Consider the following 10354-nt stretch of genomic DNA (forward strand, 5'->3'; position numbering starts at 1 on the left):
ATTCCTATTTCATACTTGCAAATCTATCTCTGACAACTATCGTGCTAAAAGATCTGTTTTCTCTAAGTAAACTGCTAGATATTTGTTGCCATAACCAAACTCCAGCAGTTCATTTTAAGACAGCGCCGAAAACGGTCAAATTTGAGGAAGACTTCAACAGGTTGTTAACACGAAATCAGACTCTCTCAAAGATTCTCCACAAGCTAATCATCACAAAGTGTTTTCATTTCAGCCATATAGAGCATTTCTGAACTGAAAGGGGAAAAACTGTCCCTGGGTTCGTGGCCGCAGCTGAGGAATGGGCGTTTTCCCCAGAACAATAGCAGGGGCAGAGCTGGCCAGGCAGCGGATGCTGGCTCCAGCAGGAACTGCCATGCTCCAGGACCTGTGGTTCTCTCGTGCCCCAGGGACCTAACCTTCTCTGCCAGCTGTGTGCCAGACATGAATCTATGCAAGAAGTGGGTTGGCCCAACAGTGCACAAGCCTTGTGGCACTAAAAATAACCGAAGACCCAGGAAGCCCAACCAGGAAGGCTATACAACCTTATTATAGCCAGGTTTTCAGGGTTTTCATTATTCCCAAGCTTCCAGAGCTGATGCACAGAAGGTTGTGCCCTCAAGTTCCCAAGCAGCAAAGCAGGAAAACATTTTTCCCCCCAACAAAAACAAACAAATCAACTGGAAAAAGAAACAAAACAGTTTGTTTCCTGACTCTAAGACATTTTGAGTTCAGTAAACTGGCATTTTTCTACAAAACTCTTCCAGTTTAAAGAATTCCACAGCAGCTTGACTTTTGAGAGAGCATGATCTACATGCTGCAGTGACAGGAGCCATTAGAGATAAGTAACTTCAGCTTCCCTAAGTTTCGTATGTTACCTGCCAAGAGGCATGGTTCACAGCAAGAGCACAGCCCACACCCAGGAGCCCGATACTGTGGAGCATGCATTAAGATAAAAGCATGCTTTTAAGCACCTTCAACAAAGAAGCGTGGTCCCCAAAGAAACCTAGGGATAAGAAAAGAACTTAGATTTGCATGAACTACATTCACAGAAAGTAGTCACAGCCACATGGCTACCTGTGCTGAAGAAGTAAGTGGCCATCTTGCTGTATTAGTGTGAGGGGAACCGAGTTGTACAGCAGTCCAAACGCAAAATAATTGAGGGATGAAAGTCAAAACAAGGGAAAAGCAGCACATACAGACAAGAAGGCATATTCTGAGAACCCACAGCAGGGATGCATCTTAGAGAAAGGAAATGGGAAGAAGGGGTTAAAGAGGAAACAAATCCCAAATCATCTCAAGAGGAAGGAGAGGCACAGCTTCCCAAAGGTTTAGCAGAGCTTTTCTTCATTAATATTTACAAAGCTTTTAGAGCCTGAGACGGAAGGCACTGCAGATACGGCAGGAATTATTTCAGACCTGAAAAAAAATCTAGCAAACAGACTGACGAGGACTTCAAGTGAATAAAGAAGGATGACATTAGAGAGCACACTGAAATAGGGGTTGCTACTGGCATATGAACCATCTGGTGCATGGCAGTCCATTCCACTTACTTACCCGCTATCAGGCACGCATGCTCAGCTCACATAGTTAAGTTTTTGCCACAGGATGAAACACTTTGACTCTGGATCATTACCTTCTTTCCATCATTATAGATCATTATAACCAAAATACGCTATTCAGTAATGCACGCTGAGCATAAAGAATCTGCATATCTTAAAGAGAGGCTGAACACCTAGGATGGACAACTTCAGATGAACACAGACATCTATTGAGATACAGTGGTTTTGTTCACCTTCACTGGAGCTTGCTTAGCAACTCAGTTTGCAAGGATGATACCGCCTTCAGCAGGCCCAAGTTTCAGCTTGACCCTCATTTGTGCTGCTCACTTCAGTACTTAAAAGACAGCTCCAGCATCGCTGTCACGATGCGGTGTGCGGCCTCATATGGAAGCACAGATCTCAGCCCACCTGAGAAGGAGCTGAGCGAAGGCTGCTTGGAATTAAGCACAACTCCCCCCCCCCCAGAGAATGACATACCCCAAATTATGCATAGGAGGAGCACAGGTGGCTGCTTCTCACACTCTAGACCTCTAGAACTGTCCTGCAGTCACAGAAGAAAGCAAGATGGGACCTGAAGCCAAGAATTCTCAATGCCTCGGGGAAAACTGAGAGAAGTTCAGAAGCAGACAGCAGGAAGGGATTTGCCATGTCCCATCCACCCGGCCACATCCCTCCCTTAACATCCCAAACGGAGCAGGACCACACACCTAACACGCTGCAGGGGCCAGCACCCAAGGGGTGACCTCGGCAGGCAATATCCCGGGGCAGGGCACCGCACCAGGAGCCGGGCTCGGCACTGGGCTTCGGGGGACAGAGGGGGCTGGGAAGCGGGGCACGCAGCCTCGGGGCTCCGGGCTCACGGCCTCAGGGCACGGCGAGAGGCGACGAGGGCCGGAGCTGCCGCGGAGAGAGGCGGCGGAGCTCCGCCGGGAGCGGCGGGCCCGGAGGGGAAGTTGCGGGGCTGCAGGCGCCGAGCCGGGCCGGGCCAGCCGGAGAGGCGAGGCGAGCGGGGCCGGAGCCCCAGGGCCGCCCCCTCGCCCTGCGCCCGGTCGGCCCGGGCCGGCCCCGCCGCAGGTGAGCGCCCGGGGGAGGAGACGGGGGAGGGACCCCGAGGGGGAACGGCGAGCTGAGGACGCGGAGCCCTTACCTTCCACCGCCATCCTCCCGGCCTCGCATAGTGCGCCGGCCGCCGACACGGCGCTGCCCCGGCCGCCCCCCCGCCCGCGCGCGGGCTCGGCTCATCTGCAGCCGCCGCGATCAACCTGCGGCTCCCGCTGACAGCCGGGCGGGGCCGCTCCGCCCAGCGGCACGCCGGGAAATGTAGTCCGGGGCCTGCCCGCCCACACGGCGCGGCAAACGCACGGCCCAGGTGCCGCTCGGCCCGAGGCCGAAGAGGCCTTTGAGGGGCGTCGGGCGCCTCCATTTCCGACCGGGTGGGAGAGCGGGAGCGAGGCACCAGGCCCGCAGTGCTGGTTTGGCCCCGCAGGTGCCCAGCCTGAAGGTGCAAGGTGCTGCCCTGCCGCCCTGCATCACGCTGCTCTCCCTACCATCTCTTTATCCTGTCCCACACGGACAGGTCGCCCAAAAACTCAAGTGAAGGAGATTAGCAACACAGTAGCTGAGCCTTGAACTGCTGAAAGATCTTACTACCATCCTTGTGGTTTGCCCTTAGATGTTTGCTGTCTGTAAAACAGCACTGCATTTCTATCCTGTTTTAGTTTTGAGATATCAGAAACAGTTTGAAAATATTTTTCCCTCAAAAATACTTTTTTTTTTTAAAATGAATGCATCAACAGGTATTAATCTACATGGAAAGAGCCTGTGAGCTCCTCTGCCCACAGAAGTCATTCATAAAACCAGGAGGACAATAGCTGAGGAACGGAGTGTACAGAGGCGTATCTTATACAGATAGGGCATGGCAACATCTTCACATGTTCTTTTGATTTGTTAGCAATGAATGAGCATTATTCAAGGCAGGTTAGTTCTGCAAAACAAACTTCCATGAGTTCAAACTAGAGTGCAAGAATGCGTACTGTGCAAATGAGCAAGGTCTTCATAAAACCCAGGAATTCTGACATTCCTGAAATATCGAAAGTAATTAAAATAAAGCTAAGTCTTCATTTTATGAAGAAAAACTAGAAACTAGACAGCATAGCCTAAAAGCTCAATTTTTTCCTGAACCCTCCTGTGACCAACATTGCCTTGAAGAACTGGCTCGTTCTTTGCTCTCATATGCAGTTGAACTATTAACCTTTGTCTTGCTGCCTGGAGCAGCAGCCTTGTCTTTCATGTATCCGCAAAGTGGTATGCATAGTCACAATGCATTATCAGTGATAATTAAGAGGATATGCAGATTCCCAAGCACAACAGAATCACACACCTAATCCCAGTTGATGCATGAAATGGGTTGTTGCTCCTGTACTTTCTGCTAGATAGCAGGCTGTTCTTGGGTTTCACAGTGTACAAATATGTTACACACAACCTTCAGCAATTTTTTCTTCACTGTACAAAGTTTCGTGATTTTGGTGACATTTTTGGTAAGCTAATGTATTCTATTAATCATTAATTTTTCATTTAATCATGACAATATTTGAAGGGAAGTTAGTGTAAGTATCTGGCTAACCAGCATGTCTTCCATGTCTTCACTGAGGGCAAATCCTGTTTGACCAACCCAGTGGCCTTTTATGATAGTGTCACTGAATCAGTGAACAAGGAAAGAGCCACTGACATCATCTGTCTCAACTTCAGTAAGGCCTTTGGCATGGTACCCCACCTTATTCTTCTCTCCAAATTGGAAAGATATGGATTTGATGGGTGGATTGTTCAATGAACAAAGAACTGGCTGCAGGACTGAGTGCAGAGAGTGGTGGTCAATGGCTCCATGTCTGGATGGAGATCAGTCAGGAGTGATATCCCCCAGGGGTCAGTGCTGGGACTGATACTCTTTACTATCTTCATCAGTGACATTGACAGTGGTGTGGAATGCACCCTCAGCAAGTTTGCTGATGACATCAAGCTGAGAGGTGAGGTTGACATGCCTGAGGGATGGGATGCCATCCAGAGGGACCTAGGCAGGCTTGAGCAGTGGGCCCAGGTAAACATCATAAGGTTCAACAAATCCAAGTGCAAGGTCTTGCACCTAGGTCAAGGCAACCGCTGTTACCAATACAAGCTGAGGGATGAAAGCATTGAACACAACTCTGCTGAAAAAGATCTGGGGGAAGCTGGACGTGAACCAGCAATGTGCCATCACAGCCTAGAAAGCCAACTGTATCCTGGGCTGCATCAAAAGAAGTGTGGCCAGCAGGTTGAGGAAGGTGATCCTGCCCCTCTGCTCTGCTCTGGTGAGGCCTCATCTGGAGTACTGTGTCCAGATGCAGAGTCCTCAGTATGGGAGGGACACAGACCTGTTGGAGCGTGTCCAGAGGAGGGCCACAAAAATGATCCAAAGGATGGAACACCACTCCCACAAGGACAGGCTGAGAGAGCTGGGTCCATTCAGCCTGGGGAAGAGAAAGCTCTGAGGTGACCTGAGAACAGTCTTTCAGTATCTGAAGGAGAGCTAAAGGAAAGAAGGGGACAGAGTCTTTAGCAAAGTCTGTGATGACAGAACAAGGAGAAATGTCTTCAAGCTCAAAGACTATAGATTTAGGTCGGATATAAAGAAAAAGACTTTTACAGTGAGGGTGGTCTTTTACACTGAGGTGGAAAAAGTCTTTTTCCAATGAGGCACTGGAACAGGTTGCCCAGTGATGTGGTGGATGTCCCGTCCCTGGAGACTTTCAAGTCCAAGCTGGATCAGGCCCTGAGCAACCTGATCTAGTTGTGCATTTCCCTGTTCATTGCAGGGCAGTTGGACTAGTTGGTCTTTAACGGTCCCTTCCAATTCTAAGGCTTGTCTGATTCTAACATATACAGGAAGCGTTGCTTTCTTGGTTAGAATGAGTTAGAAGGCATACTATGAATAAATCAAGGCTCAGAGTTCAGGTGGTGTGGATGGGGAGAGCTGGAGTCTGCTTCCTTTAGTACGCTGAATTTCTGACTGCATTTCAGATGTGGGCCCTGAGGACATCCCCAGTGAGTACAGTTTTACTAAGCCCTTTAAAAGCCCTGTAATTTTTAATTACAGCTTTGTGCCTGATGAAGAACAGCAAAATTATGGCTGTGACTAGACAGCAAATAGGGCATGACAGATGTTGAAAGGTATAGTTTTTGAAACTTAATGTTACATGATAGCTAGTGAAACCTGGTATTTAACAATATCTAAAAACATCAAAAACATCTACAATTCTGGTCAAGACTAGGCAAATTGTAATTTAATGTATGTCACTCATTAGTGAAAAGAGACCGTAAATTGATTCAATTAATATACGGTGAAGTACAATCTGTTTTGAGCATAGCCTTCAAAAACATCAGTGAGAGCTAGCTAACTTTCTAAAAATGTCCTACTAAATTATAGAGTAGAAAACGACCAGCTTTCTCAGCTCAGAAAGAGCTTTCTGATCACGCTTCCTTGCTTCCCTTTTTGCCTTGACTCTCTCCAGATATATTTCTTCTAAACTTTCTCTTAAAAGTATAGCAAGCTTCCTTAAAACAGACTGTCACAGCAAAAGTCCATTTCCTGTATATTTTTCTCTAGGTCTCCAGATGAAATAAGCAAACGCTCCATAGCCATTCACATTATTTCTAGGTAGGACTAATACCAGCTAATGTTAAATGAAAGTGCATTCATCAACAGTGCAACTCTACTTGAAGAAGAGGGCTAATGGAATCACTGAACTTGTATACCTCACTACACTGCCATCCATCATCAATTTTCCTTTATTTTCGCCCTTCATCTTACAGAAAATCAAGTCCTTAAGACTTAAGCATCCCTTTGTGCTGTGAAGTAATTTATGCAAAAGAGTTAAATTCTAAGTCATCTTCATCTAATGACCTTGGTAGTGAGGGAGTTCTGCCATATAGGTGTGACTCAAGTGTGATTAGCTCTTTTGGGTGCCCGAACACATGCACAGAGCCGTCTTTTAGCAACAGTTGAACAAAGATCTGAAAATCAAGAACCTCCAGTCAGACACCAAGTACCCCCATCTCTGAGCAGCATCACAGCATCCACTCTGAATTATCCTGTACTCTTACCAACGCTGGAACCACGCTGATCAAGCAATGCTGTGAAAAGCAGTGATTAACCTTCCCACCTTCTGTTGCCAAATTTTAAGTGCAACAGCCTTTCTTTCTACTTGAAAGCTAACCTGGAAAAGGACTGGTGAGTGTTACCTCTATCAGTTACCTTTTGTTATTCACTGTACGGTTGCCCAAATTCTTGTGCTAGCAAGTGGAGTGTAGTTTCTTCTGGTGGTTTGAAGAGCCTACAGGCTTTTAGAGGTGCATCATATTGTAAATCAATTTCATCTTACCTGGGGCAGGTAAACATCCTCTCACTGATGTTCTCTTAGGACTCTCTTTCCTCTCTGGGCATTCGCAGCTTCCTAAGCTTCTTGGTTGAATGGAGCTATGTCAATACCTACAGATTTTACAAAAGACTGGCAAACTCAGCTCATTTTGACTGAAGCAGATGAGAGTTTGACTGCACGAGCAGGGGGTCAGCAGTGGTGCTACTGATGAGGAGTTGAGGAGAGTAATGTTTTCAGATGGAGATCTACAGCTGGATGTTCATAAACTTATCTTCCTTTTCAGTGAGGTACCCATTATAACTAAGAGTCTGTTTGGACTGAGAATATGATCTCCACAAAGATCTATATAAATCACTTGTGCCTATATTTTCAAGAGAAGATACAAAATGGCTTAAGACAAATTACGGTGGTAAAACAAACATTATGGGTAAGAATGATAAAGTATGAAGAGGATTTGTATGCATATATAGAAATCTCCTTCTATCTTCTGAGCTCTATGACTTACTGTACTTCAGGGCTCCAGAGAAAATTTCACATGGACCATACTTCCTTTTCTTTGCTATGCATAAATAGCAGCTGGTGCAAAGAAAGTTCAGAATATGTCAGGACTGGGAGAAGGTTCCTATACTAGGATCTTAAGGACTAGAAGACTATATTAAATCCTTAGCGTTCCCCATCAGAAGAAAGGTAAAGTAATGCTCCTCAGACCAATGCAGAGCTTGGCAGTTTCAGTACTGGAGATGTGAGATAAGAGATTGAGACTTACAGTTACTTGAAAAAATGCCCGGGTCCCTCTTCCTCAGAGAAAAGTAGAACATACTGCTCTCATGGCTCTCCATTGGGAAGTGTAAGCTACTGAGACATAACGCTTAAGAATTCTTCTTAAGAAAATGAAAGAGCCAGACCTAACAGATAATGTGTATACAGACAGAGGTAGACATTTCTGTGAAACAGTCTGTTGTAGCTGGTCCATGTGACTGATCAGCAGACTGAGTCAGTACAGTTGGATATCTTGTTTAAACAACACTGCTTTCTGCTATTATTTGCAGAACTGCAACTTGGTGTGGGCAGAACCAACTCAGTGCTCTCAGCAACCCACAGTCACAGAAGCATGGAAGCGGTGCTGTGGGAAGGAAGCTCTGGAGATCGTTGAGTCTAAAAGTCCCTACTTAGAGCAGGGGCAGCTACAGCAGGCTGCTCAGGATTGTGTCCCATCAGGTTTGAATACCTCCATGGGTAGAGACTTTACATCCTCTCTGGGCAACTTACGTTACTGTTCAATCACTCTTCAAGGTTTCGTAAGTGTACTTGGAATTTCCTGTATTTCAGTTTGTGGACATTGATAACTCAACAGTAATGCCTCATTGTTGTCTGCTGGGGTATACCACTGGAGATTGGCTCTTAAATAGACTTCATGTCACCAGTCACAACCCTTTAGGCCCAGCATATCAGTCGGTTTTCAGTCTAGGTTATCATCTTCTCATCTAGTCTGTACTTCATCGGTTTTTCTGAAAAGGTGTTATAGGACACAGTGTTGAAAGCCTTGCCAAATTCAAGATAAATAATATCTGCTGCCCTTCCCTTGTTCATTACATTGGTCTTTTAATTGTGGAAGTCTATCAGGTTAGTCAGGCACGATTTCTCCCCCGTAATTTGGTTTTGACCATGGATTCCATCCCAAAGGCATTCCCATCCTAGCTACAGTTGGAAATGTTTTCTGGTTTTCATTGCTCCATCACCTTTAGAGGGACTGAGGTGACAGTGTCTGGCTTGCCATTCTCCAACACACTGATTTTGTGTGCACTGACGTTTCTGTTCTGGAGCTTCAATGAGCTTGGATCAGTAACACACACATACACTGTTCCTAATAGGCAGCTAGAGACATTTACAGTTATGCCAAATAGATTTGAATTCATATTGGTAGCTTTTGGCACAGGTGGAAACAATATCTGAGGAAACTTTAGGTAGCATTATCACAGCTTTTCTAGATCTCCTCAGAGAAATATACATGAACCTGTGCAGTATGGGACATGTACCGGTGTACAGAGCCCATCCGGAGCGTAATCTGTGCATGCACATTAGGTAGTACTGAGCATGGGAAAACCAGACTTGTGTTCAGAACGTTCCACTACAACGGTTACTGTGGCCCAATCACACTTGGGCCAAATTACTGGACAGTGACCAAAAAGGGTATAAATGGGAAATTCCCAATATACTGAAGACTTGCCATGGGGAACGTGGAACACAGAGCTTGGAGCTGATCTTTAAAAACACTAACATTTGTCACCTACCTCAGTGCCAGCAGAATGAAGCTATAAGTAATAACCAATATTGCATAGACTTTAGTGCAATAACAAAGTTTGTGCATTCTTCTGAAAGTGAGAGCTAAAATAAAAATGACCTCTTGCTTTAAAACTCTTTTATGTGCAGGATTTAGATGGAAGCAGTTGTGTTATTGCAGATAATAATAACTTGATAATGATGAGAGCTGATAACATCTTAGCATGATGACCTTTTGCCTGCTCGTGAATAGCTCAGTGCAGCGTTGAAAAAAATCAAGTAGTTGGTGGTGATTTGTGTGCATTTATTAAGGCAAATCAGATAATTGCGGTTAACATCACAGATGGCTTGTGTTTTCCAAAGTGCTTTTATTTCAGAGCAATAAGGTGACTCAGAAACTCAGTGGGATATTAGATATTAGGGCCACGAGTTGTATTGCCTCACACCTCACATAGTGAAATTCCCAGCGCAGAGGAGGCGAAGGTCCAATTTAGAAGGATTTTAACACTGTTACTATGCAAATATCAACTGTTATCAGCAATGCAAAGCATTACAGCCCCATTCCATTTCTTACATTACTTTTACTCGTTAGTGTGACTCTTTAAGATCATGCATGCATTGTTACTTTCTTTTCCCTTTGTTCTTTGCATGCCTTTATTACCCAGAGAGGCAAAGAAGCGTTCAGTGATCCAATAGAACGTGAAATTGTCCCTGGCATCCAGAAAAGAATGTCTATTCCACACATTCTTAAAAGCATTTTACTGGTTTCTGAGCAAGCTTTGTTTTGCTTTTTAGTAACAAGAGAATTCCACTTGTATTCCAAGCACAAGAATTTAGAGCACTGCTCCATATGGGCAAACATAACGTCTGCTATTTCTTGGCAGAAGAGCAGCAGCATAGGTCTGCTTCCTCTTGGCAGAGAGCAGGAAGGGTAGGATCCATCTTGCTGAACTTTATCAAGCTTCATGAACTCAGTAACACCACATTTCCTGGAAGTCACCGAGCAGAGAAAAAGCAGCATTCACAGGACGTGCTTATCATCTTCTGTCCTGACAACAGCTGTAGCCCAGGTGACCAGCTAGCTTTAACATGTAATGCAGAGAG

At 45.5% G+C, this 10354-nt stretch overlaps 1 protein-coding gene across 2 annotated transcripts in view; it reads right to left on the reverse strand.

Moving 5' to 3' along the window:
• The window catches only part of SAMD12 (sterile alpha motif domain containing 12), a 180193-nt gene extending 172244 nt beyond the window's left edge, over positions 1-7949 (reverse strand). The window contains exon 1 of one of the 2 annotated variants that reach the window (XM_040695942.1): positions 7737-7949. In XM_040695942.1, coding sequence (XP_040551876.1) covers positions 7737-7809 — 73 coding nt within the window. In that variant the 5' untranslated portion in view covers positions 7810-7949. Of the gene's footprint in view, positions 1-2706; positions 2853-7736 lie in introns of those variants that run through there. The other variant, XM_015283055.3, reaches the window with a different exon arrangement.
• Between the last annotated feature and the right edge of the window lie 2405 nt (positions 7950-10354).

This window comes from Gallus gallus, chromosome 2, assembly GCF_016699485.2.
Source record: "Gallus gallus isolate bGalGal1 chromosome 2, bGalGal1.mat.broiler.GRCg7b, whole genome shotgun sequence".
NCBI classification, from domain to species: Eukaryota; Metazoa; Chordata; class Aves; order Galliformes; family Phasianidae; genus Gallus; species Gallus gallus.